Here is a 19,472-nt window from a genome sequence, read left to right on the forward strand (position 1 = left end):
AAATTCTGTCATCATTTACTCAACCTCAAGTTGTTCCAAACCTGTATGAATTTCTTTCTTGTGCTGAACACAAATGAAGGTATTTGGAAGAATGTTGTAACCAAGCAGATCTCGGCAGCCATTGACACCATGGTGGGAAATAATACTATGGTAGTCAATGGCTGCCGAGATCTGCTTGGTTACAAACATTCTTCCAAATATCTTCCTTTGTGTTCAGCAAGAAAGATAAATTATGTAAATGATGACAGAATTTAAATTGTTAGGTGAACTTTAACTAACATTATATGATGAGACCTTATTGTAAAGTGATATCTATTGATCTTTATAATTATTTAGCGCTGACATTTGTTTTCTTTATAATTTTTCTGATGTATTTCATAATTGTATTTATATGTTCAATGTTATTTTTGTAATAAGAAAAAGTTATTAAACCTGTTATATTATGACAACTCTTTTTTTGCAACTTATTTCAATATTGTCATAATACCGTGACAAAAGCTTTAGCAATTGCAATGAAGATTTGATACCTTCACATGCCTAGCATACCAGAAGCTACTATCGAAACCAACAGTAAAGCGAAAGGCGAAATGGAACGATAAAGAACAATGAGTTAATATTTTATGGACATATAGGCCTACGAATTTATTTACTTCTTATATCAGACGCCATTTTTATTTATCCGCATACCGGATATCGGCAACGATAAATGCATTAGTGTCTTTAAAATGGTCAGTAGAGAGAGGATGTTTCGTAAATATTCCATTCTTCCTACCTTTGTAAACTGCATTTTCAACTTTCGGATGCAGTCAGCGTTTCCAGCACTACAGCTACTCTACTGATTTCAGAACGAATGACTCGTCTGAGTCGGTTCTTTTTAGTGAATCAAAAATATACAACGCTGACAGTCCAACTCTCGAACAAAATTACTTTTGTGAGCGGTTCTTTTTAGTGACTCGAATTGCGCGAATCCCATTCAAGGAAGAATGAATTACCTTGATGATTTGACTTTTAATTTAGCCGATTCTTCACAAATGAATTATTTTCTTACTGAGCCATAAGTAGGCTAATTGCTTTCGTAATGTAGCACGATTCGAATCGAACAGGGATATGTTGTAGCTAGGCATTTAAATTGACATTTAAATGTGGTGTTACTGACTGGTTGCTGAAAACATATGAGGTGATTTTTTGTAGGCCTAGTTTTATATTAAAAAGAAATATGAATGAACTATGTAGCCTATCAATCAATCAATCAAGTTTTATTTATATAGCGCCTTACAACAACCAAAAGGAGCACAAGGCGCTTTCCAGAAAAACATCATTAGACAACATAATGTAACAACATTAATATACATAAAATAGCAGTCCAGTCAGAGGCTACGTGTTAAAAGCTTGTATGAATAAATGTGTTTTCAACTGTGATTTAAAACCACTCAGCACAGTGATGCTTCGTAAGTGTGCTGGAAGTGCGTTCCACAGCTTAGGTCCCAGGACGGCAAATGACCGGCCTCCAAACTTTTTGTACTTGAACTTTGGAATAACCAGAGAGGTATATTTAGAGGAGCGGAGAGTTCTGGCTTGCTGGTAGACCGTTACTAATTCGGCGATGTAGGCCGGGGCCAGACCATAAATGGCCTTGAACACGAACAGCAGGACCTTATACTCCACCCTAAGCCGCACCGGTAGCCAGTGAAGCGAGCGGAGGACAGGGGTGATGTGTGAACGTTTGGAGGTGTTGGAGAGAAGACGTGCTGCCGCGTTTTGTACCAGTTGAAGCCGACTGAGGAGTGAAAGATTTAGTCCAGCGTAGAGGGCATTGCAGTAATCTATCCTCGAGCTGATGAAGGCATGAATTGCTTTTTCAAGGTCAGCTTGGGACAAGAATGATTTGACCTTACTGAGTAGCCTTAGCTGGTAAAAGCTCGCCCTCACAACTGCACCAATCTGTTTATCGTACTGCAAGCTTTGGTCAAAAATAACACCCAGGTTACGTATAGTGGGAGCAAACTGAGGTGTTAGAGGACCAAAATTAAAATTAAAAGAACTGCTGGATGAGTCCGGGCTGAACAGGATGTACTCAGTCTTTTCTTCATTCAAATGAAGGAAATTCTGGGAAAGCCACTGTTTGACGTCCTGAAGACAATTATGGAGAGGGTCCAGTGCAGAACGGTTACTCAGAATCACAGGGAGATAGATCTGGAGGTCGTCGGCATAGAAATGAAATTGAACGCTGTGATTAGAGATGAGTTGACCAAGTGGCAGCATATAAAGTGAGAACAAAACAGGACCGAGAATGGAACCTTGAGGCACACCAGATGACATAGGGGCAACCGAGGAGGACAAGTCATTAAGCATTACTGAGAAAGTTCTGTTAGTGAGGTATGAGGAGAACCAATTTAGCACCGCACCCTGCAGACCAGCAACTTGTTGAAGACGAGAGATGAGGATGGCATGATCCACGGTGTCAAATGCAGCGGTAAGGTCCAGTAACACCAGAACCACGGAGCTTTTACAATCAAGGGCTCCAAGAATGTCATTATGGACCCTCAGTAAGGCTGATTCGGTGCTATGTCTAGACCTGAAACCGGACTGAAATGTATCACCAATGACGTGCAGTTGAAGGTGAGCCTGGAGCTGGGCGAAAACAAGCTTCTCCATCAACTTAGACAGAAATGACAGGTGAGAAATAGGGCGGAAGTTGGACAGTATGGAAGGATCAAGGTTGGATTTCTTGAGCAGCGGTCTAACAATGGCGTGTTTAAGAGCAGCAGGAACAGTACCCAAACTAAGACAGCTGTTTATGAAGGGGACAAGGCAGGGACCTATGATGTCAACAGCCTCCTTCATAATCTTCGCGGGAACAGTGTCTAGAGGGCAGGTGGTAGACTTCAACTCGTGGACAGCTTTTTTAAGGTCCACAAGAGTAACTGCATCAAAGTTCTCTAGCACACATTGCGCCGCACTAGAAGGCATGGCAACAGTAGAAACTTGTGTAATGGTTTGCCTAACAGCCAAAACCTTGTCCAAAAAATATTGTTTAAATGCATTGCATGTATTTTCAGAAACATCAGCCTACATTTTTGTTTGTTTAGTGTTGTAATTCAATATAGCCTAGTCATATGGTCAAAAGTCTGTGAAAGGTTATTTAAAAAGTCAAACCTTCTGTATTTATTAAATAGCTAGGTCTATAGAGGCTACCTAATGTGTTATATTTTCTGTTTAAAACAGTATTACTTAGCCTATCAGTTAATCTCATCACAGGCTTCAAGAGCTATGCAAGAAGAATGTCCCTTCTTTTTTTAAATATAGGCTATTATAGAAAGTGACCAGCTAAAAGAATCGTTAATGAAGCAAAGAGGAATGGACTCGTATGGAGGTGCATTAAATATATGCTACGACTGACATCCCTGCCAATAAGATTAATGATTTTCTTGACTATCTTGATTTGATGAATGATTCAACAAAGCAAATCACGTCGAGTCACTAAAATGAACAAAAATGGCAAACAAACAACTAAAAATGTATCCAAAATAATTTTATCAAAACACTAAAATAAGTTAACGACATTCTAATGCAAATTACACGTCCAGTAGAACCTCTGTAAGAACTGCAATTGTACATTTTGAGTGACTGGCAATGTTACACACATCAATATAATACCTCTATACGATAATGACCGTGAATAAAAACATAAGCTTACCAGCATCAGATAAACGGAGCGCAGCTACAAGTGCTCTGAGTCTGAGCTCCATCACCGCAATAGCGCAACGCAGAGTTTCCTTTACTGTTCCTCACATTCACTTGCGACTGAATGGCGTTTGTCCATTTCTGCCGAGCGCCTATTCTAAAAACATGTTTCTGTTAAGCGAGTAAGTACATCTCTCTTTCTCTCTCGCGCGCGTTCTCTGATAGGCTACAGCACTAAAATGGTTAATGTACGGGAGAGATTGCGGGTGCTGAACACAAATACCCAGTTTCAAACTGAGTACGACAGGTTAGATCACCAGAGGGGGGCCGAGAGTAACTGTCTCGGTAATTAGGAAACATAAATTATTAAATATTTCACATTATGGTTTTAACATAATGATGGTCAGAAGCTCGGTTTATTTAGGGATATAAGAGGACTTCCTAATCTGGAAATATTAGTTTTGGGTAAGTGGCGCGTGAAATTCCATGCATGCATTATTAGGCTACAAATGCATGGCTTGTTTAATGGTTTTATTAGAGAAAGAAATTTCTAACCAATTGTAGTAGACCATCAATCTGTCTATGGTTGAGTTATTGCTCAGTTTTTTTGTTTTTTTTATGTCAATATGGAAATGCAGTTGATCAGAATGAGCTTTTTTCATGTAGGCTATATTGAACAATTTTGTCCTCGTTTTTTCTTGATTTTGTCAAAATATCTGTTATTTTATGTAAATTCAATGACTCAGAGTGCAAAAGATATGCTATCTGTAATTTAAATAGTTTTTATCTAATGTTTTCTGTTGCTCAACAATTTTGCTTGATATTTGATTTACCTCTCCTTTATGCCATTTAAGTGATTCATTATAATTATGCCTGTGATCCACCTTGGGTGAAATATGCTGAAAATTGGTAGTTTTGCTTTTTCCGTAGTTTTTAAATCTTCCTTGCATTGTTTGAGGCAGAAGCTGAACATATGAAATGTTTCTGTCTGGTCCTCGTTATTCACTGTAAAAACAAACCCATAGAATCTAATCAATAAAAGTGAGGTAACAATTTGCACTCAATTTGTTTGGGTAGATCTCATCCTATATTTTTGAGTAAAGAGTGGCCTACCTAAATTTAACAGCTATGATAAACGAAACTAGGCAAATACACCAAATATTTCTCAATACATTACACATCTTGCTTATAAAAATTGAGTAATAATAACTCTATAATTAGCAGAAAACTGAATTATTATTATTATAATATGTCAATAGGAATAATTGAACATTAGGCCTATTCAGAGATGGTTAAATTGACCTAAAAATTGCCAGACACAGGACACAGTAATTTATTAATTAGATAATTCCCCCAAATGTTACTCATTTACTCACCCTTATTTTGTTCAAAACCTGGAGTTTCTTTGTTCTGTTGAACGCAAAAGAAGATATTTTAAAGAATAGAGGCAATCAAACAGTTGACGGTATAGCCATTGACTACCGCATCCTCACGGCATCCTCAATAAACCTGTCTCCGGCGTGTTGCCTCCGATCCTTTGAATATTCCGATCTATTATGACCTCTGACCTGTAAAGTTGCCAGAATAATAATCATACGCTGCTTGTTAATTGGCCAGAGGAGAACTGGCACCCCGACTGAGCCTGGTTTCTCCCAAGGTTTATTTTTCTCCATTAGGTCACCTGATGGGGTTTTGGTTTCCTTGCCACTGTTGCCTCTGGCATGGCTTGCTCAGTTGGGGACACTACATTTTTTAACTAAATATCCAAATAAATCTAATTATTAAACTAAATTAACCATATAAACTAAATTACTGATCTAAAGCCCACACTGTCACTGTATGATAATTGAAATGAACTGATGACATAACCGTTTTCTACAGAATGGCTATACGGCTGAATACAATTTTGTTGCATTATTTTCCTGTTTAACACTGTAAAGCTGCTTTGAACAATCTGCATTGGCTAAAAGCGCTATATAAATAAAGTTGACTTGACTTGACTTGACATTGACTCATAGTATAAGGGGGAAAAAAATACTTGGAAGTCAATGGCTACCATCAACTCTCTATTTCTAACAGTGCATTCTGAATGGGGCTAGCTAGGGTTTGTATTTAACTCCCTCCTGCATAATTTTTTACAGTGTGGTTATGTGTTTTTTAACGGGTTTTATTGGAGAAAGAAATGATAAACCAATTGTATTGGTTAGGCGTCTATCCTTTGATTTCAAGGATCCACCTCCTGCTCTGGGCAAACGTGAAGCTAAAGAAAACACACAAACGCTCAGTCTTGCGAAAAACCTGCTCTTTGCTAAAGGCTAAAAGGCAAGACCAACTGTGCTCCTCACCCTCCACAAACACTGACAGTAAGCAGTTCCTGCTGTAACTGGTGTAGTGTAGGCTATACATTTCATAATATACAGTCAATATTAATAGGCAAAATAACAACAATAATGACATTTTTTGTATTTTAATATTTTTTATATACATAAGTTTGCAATCCCATTCAATCATTGAATTTACTGTTTACCTCAACAACTCTTAGGCCTAATGACATCAACAATAAAAAATATTTATTCAATCAACATTTATTTCTATTTAAAACATTTAAAAACAACAACCTAAGTGCTTTACACTCTCAAAATTACCTTTACACATCACTATTCAGACTCCAAACATATATAAGGGCCAGCAACAGAGTAGAGATTATTACTATTTATTGTTATAAACAATTTATTTTACATTTATGTGACAGTTGACATGTCAGGGCCAGTGTTGACCTTGCTGAACTCATGCCATGTCACAAGGATCAAAGTAAAATTATATTTTGTTGTAATTCCATTAGCTGAACACTAGATGTCAAACACGACCAAGAAATGAACGCACGTTCTTTACGGAAGTATCGCGAGTTTCACTCAGACGTGAACTTCCTGGAACAGTTGTTTGGATAATGGCGGACCGTCAAATCTAGCCAACGGCCGTCCTAACTTATCATTAAAGCCGGGAAACATACACCGAAAGGCGGGTAGCAGGTACAATAAACTTTTAGGTAAGTATTAACCAATCACATTCTGACCTGAACGCGTAACGAAAGACAACCTGATCCCAGAAACGCAAAAAAGTTTGTTAGCGAGCTTTAATGGTTTAGCCGGTTAGCAGCAGCTGTTAGCAATAACTTTCGTCAGAGAATTTAAAAACATAGGCGATAATTTTCGTTTTAATATTGCGAAACTCTCTGAGATACATCATTATTGTTTCAAGCAGACGTCTAAGTTGGTTGATTTAGTTCGCTGTTGGATTTCGTCTCGGTAAGGTATTTCACATGAAGTTGTATTTGTGTGATTGACACTTAACTTATACGTAAACTGTATTTGTTTATATACCCGTTATATCATATAAATGTATTGACTCACATATAACGTTATATATATATTTGTTTTGTTTGCTAGAGTAATGCAGTTCTGATTCCGTATTAATATAAACGTCTATGTAATGCTTATGTTGCTCTTCAGCTGTAATTTATGCTCTTTATTTTCTTATCATTTTTGTCTACTTAAGTTATGTTTGTGTTTTTTTTTAGCTTAGCCCAAGCAATGTTGAATATATGTATTAATGCGATCGGATACTTTGGGAGTTCTTCAGAACCTTCCGCTTGAGATTTTATCCTGATTTTGTATGCGATGTCAGCTGATCTCCCAGCTGATGCTGCTGATCTGTCATGTTGTTTCCCTTTCTTTTTAATTCAGCCTCAGAGTAATGCTTATGAGTAGTTATTGGGAGGGCCATTAATTTCAGTAATTAGTTGTGTTGATTCCAGCATCTAACTAGAGCTGTGAACATAAGATGAGTGCTGTCAGTTAGATTTGTATAATGATTTATGGACTGTAGTTTAATACCTCAAGACGTTGAGTTTTTGCTGTCAAATTCCCTTTTTTTCCCCACTGGGTTTGGGTGCAGGTAGAGGTGACAGAATCGCCAGCTCTCCGATGTGTCCAGCTGTCCAGAAGACAAGGTGGACTTATGTCTCTCTGAATAAAGCTGCTGGAAAGTGAGTCCTGGTCCATTATATGTTATACATGTCATACATGTCCATCCTTCTCTTAAGTCTTCTTAATTAGTATTTTTCATCATTTGTTTAAATGTGAGCAGTTATTAAATGAAACCATAATCTCATAACTGCCGAGTGCTGTGTACACAAGGTTAGATAAGGTTTCAATTCCCAAATTGTGATATGAAATTGAATCAGGAAGAGAATATTCTTTGTCTGGTAATTGTGTTTTTATTACACATTTTCAGAAAAAAATGAGAAGTGTTTTATTTTTATGAGTAGCTGAATAGAAAGCAAATGGATGAGAAAAGGTAGGGTCTTTTATGGGTAAATCAAATTTTTTTTTTGTGCTTTTCTTGGCAGTTGGACTTTGAGGCGAGTAAAGCTTTGATTCTTTTGCAGTGCTTATTTTGTTCATTTTAACGTGTTGATTAGTTCAAAAGGAATCAGATCGTGTTGTTTCTTTCAGTATTTCCAGTCCAAAGCATGTTGTTCAAGTACTTGTTCTATTTGTACTTAAAATCTAAATCTCTTTTATTAACAGGTGAGTGTTTCAAGTTGCCTCATTTTTCATCTCAGTCCCTGGCAACCTCACACACACAGAATTGTCTTTATAATTGGAAATGGTTTAATTGTGCATCTAGCTTTGCCAGTTGACAGTAGAGTGTCATTACACAGGCCTAAATTAATCACTTGGTTGTGTGTTTGTTATGGGCAGACCCACACAGAATCTGCAAACATTTTTTCTTCATGATGAATTCTGTAGAATTGTATTATTGTGCCAAATGCAGTCACCCAAAAATAGAAAACGTTGTATTTCCTCAGTGTTGTGGCTGGCATTTTTCCCTTGAACACAAAAGGAGATTTGAGGCATTCTCAGTTAACTGTCATTTTCATTTTAAGAAAGAAAGATAAAATGCAAGTAAAATGGTGGCAGAGGCTGTCAACCTATAACTTTCTGTCTAACATCTCCCTCATGTCTTTATGAATTTTCAATCTATGTAACAAAAAAAGTCAGATTTGGAACAACACGAGGGTGAGTAAATAATGGCACAATTTTTGGGTGAACTGCTGCTTTCAACAAATCTGAAAGTATTTCTTATTGGTAGCCAAAAGCATGAGATTAGCCAAAAATATTTAAAGTCAGCATGAAATGAAATTGACCTCTTTATTTATTTTCCAAATGTAGAGCATTGGTCTTGTTATTGATATTGTAAAGGATTAATCTGTGCATATATTTGTTGTTTTTTTCCCTCTCAAATGAATACTTGAGCTATTCATTTGTAATCTGAATTTTTAACACAATCTCCATTGAAACAACATGGTGACGTATTTCGGACTTCTTCAATCTAGTCTGATTAATCCCTGCCCATTTCTTATAATCAACTGCACACATTCAGTCAATCTGCCTCCATTCATTCAACACCTGATGGATAGAGCGAAGTCCCTTACATTTTTCAATAGTCTGTTTCACTGGGATGTGCAAAAACTATGCAAAAGAAAAGGCTTATTGCTACTTATGTGTTATTGCGACTTTAACAAACATGCAAACGAAGTTAACGACATGAGATATGTAGAATTTAAGATGATGATGTGAAGTGGTGCTCACTGAAAGGTCCAGTTATGATATTTTAGTTAAACAATATGAGTTTAAAAAAAAATTCAAATGAAATGTATGCACAGAAGAATTGTTCACAATAAGGTCACAATATGAATTTAGAGTTTTGTGCGGACTAAAGTTTAGTCGTTTTCCTCATTCCAGACACATTTGGTATCTCCGTTACCTCATTCACTGCTGTTGGAGAAGTGGTCGAGCGTGTTTAAATGACTCTTCACCTCTGTTTTCCAGCATGTGTCTGAAATTCACTCAATGAAATATGCATGTAGGCTTCTGAGATGTCTTATGTATGCTTTATTTAATACTGTATAATTCAAGGTTCTGAGCAGAGGGAGTGATTTCAGTGTCCCTTTGGAATACTCTGTGCGTTTGTCACGGTGCTTTAGATAGTCTGCTCAAAACAGTTTTTTTAACTCTAGAATAGACCATTGAATCTGTTTGCTCTGGGGATAGGGACACCATGTTATAAGGGTAGCGCTTGGAGGAAAACCGGGTGATTCAGCTGACTTGAAAATCTCTGAGACCGTCATATGTCCTGGCTTTAGGCAATCTTACAAATTGTACACCACTGCTTTAACCCTTGATGAAACAACTGAGGCGTCTGGGTGAGACATGGAAACTAAAAGTGATATGCTTTGATCAATCTGTCATAGTAACAATCAGTTACTTGTGGTTTGGCCAAATTGAAAGCCTCCTTTATCACAAAGAGTACTGGGAATGAAGTCATGTGTTTTAAGCAATAAGCCATTGCCAAAGAAAACATTGTTTGACAGCGGATGTTGACAAGATAATTGCTTCTCTCACATTGTTTGCCTGTGTTTCCCCTTTCCTCTTAGGTTGGCATAGCGATGTGGAGTCGCTTGCGAAGTGAGGCGGGGCCGCCAGCCTCTGTCCCTTCCCAGCCTGCCCTTGCTGGGCAAGACAACAGGAGAGGTTTGTCCAACTCTATATTTTGAACATTATCATGAGCATGCTTGTTTGATTAATTATGTGAATGTTTATCTCTCAACAGAGATATCTCAAGCCTGGAATAGTCTAAATCAGACCAAAGCTGCCGTGAGTATTTCTTAACCCCTGTTTTAGGTTCTGGCCTACTTATGATGCCAAAACAGATACCTGTTGTTACATAGACATTGTCATTTGTGATTCAGTAAGTGCAATTATAATTAGCTGTTCTGTTCATAAAGAAATCAAAAAGTAAGATTCGGTTATTTACTATCTGTAGCATTATCCTCATGAGTGCAGAGATCTGTTGACTCAATGGCTAATTGTGGTCTTGTCTCAGTTGCGACACATTGAGAATCGTCTGGAGGCAGCACCAGGCACTGGAGTGCTTCTGGACTCAGTGCTAGACACAAAGAAAGCATCTGTGAGTGGCGGTCGGAAAATAAGCCGCAGAGGTGAGACAGACACATACAGTAACACATACAGAATATTATACATCCCTTATTTAGGTGTTTTTAATGTCATCTTATACATATTATTGTACTTGTATGAGTATGTATGTTTTGTGGAATGGTATATTTTTGTTTGTTTGTTTTTAATTAATATGTGGTCATAATTTTGTTAATTTTGAAAGCCATTTTTTTACTAAAATTAGCTTTGCTTTTTCTGCACTGTTTTTGATTTATTTTGAGTCATATATGACTAAAAGTAAAGGCTTGAAATTCAGTGATTTATATATTAATTTAGTAACAGCTCTGAGTTTTGAGTGATTCATCAAAAGAATTGACTCTCGTGAGTCATGTGTGAATCAGACTACAGTAGTCGTGGTGTTTGTATTTTGAGCATAACCGATGACGTTACAACTGCAAAAACTGACGTGGCATTATTATTTTAGCTTTTTGTTAATAAAATATTTGATTTATATATATATAATATAAAATATTAGCACAAATACAAATCTATATAATATATACACATTTATATATACATATTATTTAGCCTTCTATGTATTTACTACAGATGGTCATCATTCGGAGGAAAGTGGGTCCAAATCCAGAAGACTGAGTCGACGCAGTCCAGACAAAAGTTCCCGCAGTCCCTTGAGGAACAGCACTCTGGACAGTAATGCCAGGAAACCCAGCGGCGTGGAGTTCAGAGAACCACTCGCTTCATTCAGGTAAAAGCTGCGAAGTAATTAATGTGTTAAAGCTGAAGTTTGTAATCCCAAACAGAACTGATAAAAATGATTTTTGATGTTGCACATTGGCTGCAGCTGGAATGGACCCTTTTCACAGACTGTCATGATGCATTTCCACAGTTATCAACATTGCAAGTCTAGTCATTTTTCTTTTTTTTTATTTAATATACATTTATAATGCTATACTTTAATTCCAAAGTAAAATAGCACAAATCAATGCTACTGCGATGGTGTTTCTAATGCAACAGCTGAGGGAGTGACAGCAAATTTGACATCTCTTTCTCTTCTGACCAATCTAATCAGTCTTTCGACACTATCGTGGATTTTTTCTTTTGCTATTGGAGCAAATGGGAATGCAGAAATTATATTTGTCATCTCCCGTTCACCACTGTAGAAGTTTACACAACTATGACGACTTCGGCTTCTGAGAACCCTGTGAAAGTATGAAAAGTGTCCATAGAAGTAGTTTAGAATGGGGGGAAATTACACACTTCAACATTAATTTTGAAAAAAATGTTAAAGGAAATTTTTTCTGTAATTGTTTCATTATTTGCTTACAGAATTTCTGAGTGATTATGTTCGAATGTTTATGGAATAAAGTTCAGAGCAGGCTATGGTGTATGCAGAGGTCAACGAGTGCAGGTTGTGTGCCTGTAGGTTAAGTTTGCTATTTAATCCTCAAATAAGACATTTGAACAAGGAACCACCATTTCTGCTTCAATAACTTCAGCACACATGTAGTTGATACTTCCATTTACAGGCCTGCTTTTTCTGTTGCCAGTTGAGTTTGTTCTATACATGACTTCTAGAAAATCTTCTCATGATCTCAGTTTAAACTGAATCATGTCTTTCTTTTAAAGGGAAGCATCTCCGCTGCCAATGTCCCAGACCCACTCTGAACCAGAACCGCATTCCTTACCGACAGAAGTGGACATCACTCAGCCTGACTTTGCTTTAAGCCAGCTGGTCTATCATCGTGACACCCGAGACATGCAGACTGCAGACCTGGACAGCCAATGCTCCTCTGCTGTAGACAGCACATCTGTACGCTACCTCAACGATATGTCTGCTCTCAATGCCATTTTCCAGCCCGACCAAGCAACACTAGGGTCAGAAGTCAAGCCCAGAACACACTTACAGGCTGAGACATCCCAGATGTCCCTGAGGTCCAGCCCAGGTTCAATTGCATCCTCACAACGGTTGGAGAACCTGCGACGACGGCAACCTGATGAAAAGCTGGAGAAGCTGAAAGAGAGAATCCGCCGACAGAGGGAACATCTGGAAGAGACGGAGGACAGAAACAAGCTGCTGGGATACCTGGAGCAACCTGTGGGTTTTGAGGCAGCAGCACACAGTACCACAGTACCTACTGCTAAAGTTCGGAAAGTGGCCCCAGCCCCTCCTGCACCTATTTATAAAGGTAAGCGGACTACAGAGAGAAAAGATGACTCCCTTGTGTTGGACTAGAGGTAGTGAGTGTTACTAAGTTCAGAGACCCCATAAGGACTGTCCCCTTGAGTGAGGCACTTAACCTCAGGTTGCTTTAGGAGTACAGTCCCAGTAATAGGTGTTTTCTAAGATACTTAAGGTAAAAGCATCAGCTAAATGTTTTATGAGGTTGTTGAGTGAGAAGAGGCTCACTTCTGTGTTTTCTCAATTTCTAGGCTTCAACACCGTTGAGACTAAGATTCGCACGTCTGATGGAAAAGTGTGGGCAGAGGATGACTTCCAGAACTTAAGCAGGGAAATATACAAAGACCTGACGCAACAGCTCACAGGTATACATAGGTGTTTTATTATATTTCGTATAACTAATGTTTAACAAATGGAAAATTACTGTAAAATCTTGGCAATACTTCTAGAGCAAAGCGGTATAATTGAGGCACCCATAAAAATGTTACAGTATCTTGATGATAAACCCATCACTGGTTGTCATCTTAATCACTCGTGATATATTTATATATATTATGCTTTATTTCAGCCTAATAGCAGTGTGGTGAAAGGGGCATTTATTTATTTATTTGGAATTAAAATGTTCATCCATTTGATGTGACTGAGCTCAAATGTGTTTTACTGCTCATTGCAAGCCCTCTGAGTCAGGAAGCTAGAGTAATGAACAGGAATTAGGACAGCATCATTTTAACTGCTACTGAATGCAGCTGAAACAACTCACAAAATTCACGTGTTTCTACTGGATTGCAGTATGGTCAAAAAAGCATGTTTAATCCAAACCGCTCTTCGATGCTGACTCGCATGCTCCTAATTGGCTCAGAGTTTCCAGGCGTACTGCCATAGCCATAGTTACAAGTTTTCATGTCAGCTCTGACTGTTCTTAGGAGTTTTCTTCAAGGTTATTTGGAAGGATTGCATCAGTTTGCTCCACAATTCCTTAAAATAGCATTATGGAGCAAGCTCATTATAGTATGCATAACAATGCAGCGTATTCCCCGTTGGCATGCAATAGATTTGAGTTGCTGTCTTTAAAGATGCCATATGGTACAAATTTGTAGCATTTTCCCCCTGACAGTCCATTTTAGTTATTTAATCATTTATATAAAAATTCTTATATCACAAAAAATGGAATTAGGTATTATTTTTTTTTAGGTTTTAGGTCAATTTTCCACCCTCTTGTTTTGTATTGACTTTAAACATGCAGTTTAAACTTATTCATGGGAATGAATCAAACATCTGTCTTAATGTTCTTATACCTGCGAGATGTGAAATGAACGTAATGACAGTTTTCAGGACACTTGATGGCCAGTTGAAAGTCCATTATATCAGTTTGATATTAATTTAATTAATTTTATATTGTAAAAATACTCTAAATCATTATTGTTTTTAAATAATTTTGTTTGCTACTTTAGGGGACAAATGGCTGAATACTGAATAGTTGTGTAAATGTGGGCAGTTGTGATATCACTTCTCAGGCATAACATTATGACAGGGGAAGTAAATAACACTGATTATCTCTTCATTACGGCACCTATTAGTGGGTGGGATATATTAGGCAGCAAGTGAACATTTTGTCCTCAAAGTTAATGTGTTAGAAGCAAGAAAAATGGGCAAACGTAAGGATTTGAGCGAGTTTGACAAGGGCCAAATTGTGATGGTCCTGCCATCCATGTGGATGTTACTTTGACACGTACCACCTACCTAAGCATTGTTGCAGACCATGTACACCCATTCATGGAAACGGTATTCTTAGTGGCTGCGGCCTCTTTCAGCAGCATAATGTGCTCTGCCACAAAGCAAAAATGGTTCAGGAATGAGGTTTGAGGTGTTGACGTGGCCTCCAAATTCCCCAGATCTCAATCGAATCAAGCATCTGTGGGATGTGCTGAACAAACCATTCCCCACCTCGCAACTTACAGGACTTAAAGGATCTGCTGCTAATATCATGGTGCCAGATACCACAGCTCCCCTTTCATGGGTCTAGTGGAGTCCATGCCTCAATGGGTCAGGGCTGTTTTGGCAGCAAAAGGGGGACAAACACAATATTAGGTCATAATGTTATGCCTGAACGTTGTATATTCTCTATTATAGATCAGTGGGTAGTATGTGCATGGTTGTGAGTATAGCGTATGAACAGCAGTGTTATTTTAGTATTATTTAAACCATTGTAGTTTTATTAATATTTTGAGTTGGCTTCAATTTTATGCTCTCAGTTGTCTTTTTTAATTTTAGTTTAATTTTTTGTAATTTTGTTATGTGCTTTTTTCATTTATCTTAGTTTTTTTTTTTTTTTTTTTTTTATTACTTTAGGTTTAATTTATTTTTTCAGTTAGTGATTTTAGTGCTTCAACTAAAGCTGCCAAGGCACCATTTTTTTTAATTTTATTCTTCTTTAATTTTCTAAAGTTTTTCTTCTAATATTTGTTTTATTTAATTTCGGCTTCATTTCCGTTAGCATGTTTTCTATAGTTTTAGGTAACAATAATAACCCTGATAAACAGTGATGAACTCTGTCTTTCACAGCAGAGAGCACAAAGCCAAAGCAGAGGCCTGGAGAGCGAGAGAGGGTAAAAGAGAAGAAACCATCTAAGCCTGTTAGGAAAGTACACAGATCTTCCTCTGCACCAGACTCAAATGTTAAACCAGGTCTGAATTCTCTTTTACTTTCTTACTGTCTTTTGCGCACTCTTGTGTGTCTCTCAAGCAAACAACTGTAGCTTATTTAAGCAAATGATATTGAAATTCAACATCTGAATGCACTTATAATAGTGCTTAATTGTAGTTTTGCATATGAAGATCACAATCTGCACTGAAAATGTGCAAATGTTCCACTCAACATGCATACATGCCCACACACTGTGCTGGCAGCCTTGTGTGAGCCTCTCTTGACCTGCCAGTGTCACTGTACCCTGTTCTCTGCGGGGCTTTCTTGGGAACAGGCTTGTGTTAATGTCTGTCTGCAAGCACAAGCTAAGTCTCTTATCCCCACAGAAATTTCTAGAATGTGTAGCATGCAGATTAACAGGATTGCTGTGCTGTGACGCAGAAATGCTTGGCGTCCCAGCTCAAGCCGTTGTGGCCTCGTTGACAGCTGGAGAGGTGTCACTCTTGTCTGACAGGATAGAAAAGTGAAATCTGACTCCTCCTTCTGCCCTCCACTAGTTTACCCTGTGCACCCCTAACTTCAGAAATAGCTTTCTGAAGTCTTCTAGTTCTTCTGACGGTGTCTCTCTTAAGGTAGACGTGCACTGAGCGAGTTTGGACACTCAGGAGGTTGTGCGCAATTGCACGTTACCAGGAAGTTAACCGGGTAATCGCGACATGGCACAACTGTACTGCGCGGTGAGCTGGCGGCAATCACATGAGCATTGCAAGAAAGTCAGATTTGTAAGAGAAACTCGCAATTCTGAGAAAAAAGTACCCCCCCCCCTCAGAATTGGACTTTATAACTCGCAATTGCGAGTTTATATATCACATTTCTGAGAAAAGTCAGAATTGCGAGTTATAAACTTGCAATTGCTAGAAAAAAAAGTCAGAATTGCGAAATATTTATATCACGCAATTCTGAGTGTATAACTCGCAATTGTGAGATGTAAATCATAGACCGGAAAAAAAATATGGACGACGCGCCTTCATTTGCTTCCGCTGAAGAAAAGTGAAGCCCCCGGAGATCCGAAAATGGCGCTGATATCTTGCGCAGATTTGGGGCCGATTCTGCGCAGAAGAGAGCAGGAAATTTAGCGCAATATCAAAAGCTCGCCCACACTCTCGCAGATGCAGAACAAATCATTATGTCGGTGAGAAATAAACAGTTATGGAGATGTAGATATTAAAGCTAAAGCTCCAATCTCCTCCCGAAAAAAGTAAATCTCAGCTGCCAATCATGGCGTCACACCCCCCGTTTTTATAGCATCAAATAGCACTAACTAAACTTATTTAAAAAGCGAACACTTGAAATTAAATCAGCGTGATAAAAGCTGCCTAAAATGTTAAGTTTGTCTCGTGTCCATTAGAATACAAGGAGGGGCGGGGGCTATGAGCTATACTGGGACCAACCACCTGGGGGCGATCGATTCGAGGCGACCTTCAGTTTCTAGGGTTGCAGCCACTGCGCTATTATAATATTCATAGATCTAGCCTTTGTGACCTGGTTTTTAATAATTTGGCAATAGGGGACATCCTGTACACTGGTCAAAATTGAGCCGACTCCCTGAATTTTTGAATGTTTGAAAATTATCGGGAGGTACTCGTAACGTGCTCGGCTCGTAATTCATTTCACAATGCGAGCCGCAACCATACGAGCATGCAAGCTCGTACAATGGCAAAAGATGTACTGTGTGCGCCCCAACTTTAGTTTAACACAACCCAGAAGGCGTTCTTCTAGTTATACAAACTAGATTTTATGTGTTGCATTCTGAAATGTTTTGGAGTGCAATGCCAAACACAATTCAAGAACACATTGAATTTTCAACATTGCAGCAAGGGGGACTGCATGCAGACATTAGTGTCAACTGTCAGTTTTCACTTTTAGGGCTCCTACTGTCAAAAAAAGGTTTGATGAGAACAGTTAAATTACAATTTAGAGTGATCTGTTATCAGAGATGAAAGTGTCCAAGTAATGTATTTCAGAAATGTACAAAATCTAAAGCGCATTAGCTAAGTTAGCTAACGATGTATTAATTTAAGGCAGAAACGATGAGCTCATTGAATTGATGAATACATGTTAACAAATGATTAGGATATGTAGAAAAATGTAGCATTGGTGCGTGTTGATTCAGAGTTTGCGTCATCTGAAGTCCTTGCAGGAGTTGGAGTCCTCTTGAGTCATTCACAGGTTGATGGGGCATCAAATTATGTAATGGTAATGGCTATAAATTATGCATGCTCTATGCATGACTTATGAAAGCTATGATATGATAACTATAATTTAGGGAATTTAAAGCATGCAGTCTTTTTTCGTCAGCAGTTATATTTGGCCTTTTCTAAACTGTATTTGGTACAATTCTGAGGTGGCAGGATTCAAAATGATATTATATTCTCTGGGAAATAATATAGGGTGGTGTTTTGATTTTATTCTCCTGGATTTGATTGGATTGTGAAATATGGGCATTGATATTGGTTAATATTGTTCCCTTTTCATGTGCCGTTGATTACGTCAACATAGAAGTCCTGTTTTAGAGGCTGAGAAATATATTATATCTTTTATCTTGATACCATTTGTATTTATAATATCATGCACAGTAAGACCAGTCTCATTTTTTAAAGTAAATACTGTCAAATTGCTATCTGTGTTACATTAAATTGAGAGTGGGTTTTTTTTCTCTGGAGAAAGATAATTTTTACCAGGAGGTTTGTTTTAATTAAATATCTGTGAATGTGATTCAGAGCAGCCATTCTATCTCTTTATTATTAGTTACTTTTGTCATACTTTCCTCTCTGCCTTAATCACACCTGTTTAAAAAAAAAGTACAAATTAATTATGGGAACAACTGTAGTCTCAAGGCATCTGCGTAACCTGTCTCCATAGCGATCAGCACGTCATCATGGCGAGATGGGCAAAAGCTGGTGAAGATGATGCTGGGGCCGGCTCCACGGTTACACAGAGAGCCCGGGGCGCAGTCCTCAGAGACACGGATGAGAACAGGTGAGTGGATGAGATATCTGCCAGGCTCCGCTCCCATCACCATGCCGACAGTTTAGAGCTCAACCAAATCATTTAAAATATCTGTATTCATTTATCCTTAAATGTCACAAGCTACCTGGTTTCTGGCTTCTCATATTTTGGATCCCCAACCAAATGCATGTGGTGTTTTAAATGCCAACAGTTATTAAATACCACATTGTTGCAAAGTGTTAGTGCTCCAAGTGTCAGGTCTATTAATAAATAAAGATTCAGACAGCCTCCCTGCATTGGTAAACTTTGCTGCCCAGTGACCATAATTAATAAGGTTCGACTGGGTGTTTCTGACTCACTGCACAAGCCGAAACTGATTCCTTCCACTGTGCTGTTGCCCTCCACACACGCAGGGCTGGACCCAGACTTTATACAGCCACTCCAGTACTGATTTATTGGACTGCAGAGACGGAAATGCTCAATGCTATATTGATTTAAACATTATATGCTAGCATCCGCTGAAGAGGATGTTTTTCCAGTTCAGACATAAATACAGTGCATGTGGCGCAAATTCTGTTTGGGTGGCTTTAAAAAAAAAAAAATATTGATTAAAACAGGAGACGTATTTGAATTGTTATTGTATTTAAGCACTGTGCATTTCTGACATTTGGCAAGTCTAAAAAAATATCTACCTTGTCTGCAGATTTGGCAGAAAGTCAAAGAAGCTGAATTTACAAAAGTAACAGTAAAGACGTTTGTAATGTTACACAAAAAATCTGTTTCAATTAAATATTCTTTGGAATAAATAAATGGTTTCCACAAAACGTATTAAAGTCCCAGTGAACTGGAAGTTGCAACCGACTTTATTTCAGTGATTTGACGTATTTCCGAGAGAAACGGAATACTAAATGAGCAG

The 19,472-nt window shown here is 38.1% G+C and overlaps 1 protein-coding gene across 6 annotated transcripts in view; it reads left to right on the top strand.

Annotated features, from left to right (window-relative positions):
* Nucleotides 1-6,594: 6,594 nt before the first annotated feature.
* cep350 (centrosomal protein 350) overlaps nucleotides 6,595-19,472 on the top strand; it is a 42,428-nt gene continuing 29,550 nt past the window's right edge. For 5 of the 6 annotated variants that reach the window (XM_079827660.1, XM_079827664.1, XM_079827661.1 and 2 more), the window contains exons 1-10: nucleotides 6,595-6,730; nucleotides 7,639-7,729; nucleotides 10,184-10,280; nucleotides 10,360-10,403; nucleotides 10,633-10,747; nucleotides 11,313-11,469; nucleotides 12,351-12,910; nucleotides 13,155-13,268; nucleotides 15,466-15,588; nucleotides 18,470-18,586. In XM_079827660.1, coding sequence (XP_079683786.1) covers nucleotides 10,196-10,280; nucleotides 10,360-10,403; nucleotides 10,633-10,747; nucleotides 11,313-11,469; nucleotides 12,351-12,910; nucleotides 13,155-13,268; nucleotides 15,466-15,588; nucleotides 18,470-18,586 — 1,315 coding nt within the window. In that variant the 5' untranslated portion in view covers nucleotides 6,595-6,730; nucleotides 7,639-7,729; nucleotides 10,184-10,195. The remainder of the gene's footprint in view (nucleotides 6,731-7,638; nucleotides 7,730-10,183; nucleotides 10,281-10,359; nucleotides 10,404-10,632; nucleotides 10,748-11,312; nucleotides 11,470-12,350; nucleotides 12,911-13,154; nucleotides 13,269-15,465; nucleotides 15,589-18,469; nucleotides 18,587-19,472) is intronic. The other variant, XM_079827663.1, reaches the window with a different exon arrangement.

Source organism: Gobio gobio, assembly GCF_949357685.1.
Source record: "Gobio gobio genome assembly, chromosome: 10".
Taxonomy (NCBI): domain Eukaryota; kingdom Metazoa; phylum Chordata; class Actinopteri; order Cypriniformes; family Gobionidae; genus Gobio; species Gobio gobio.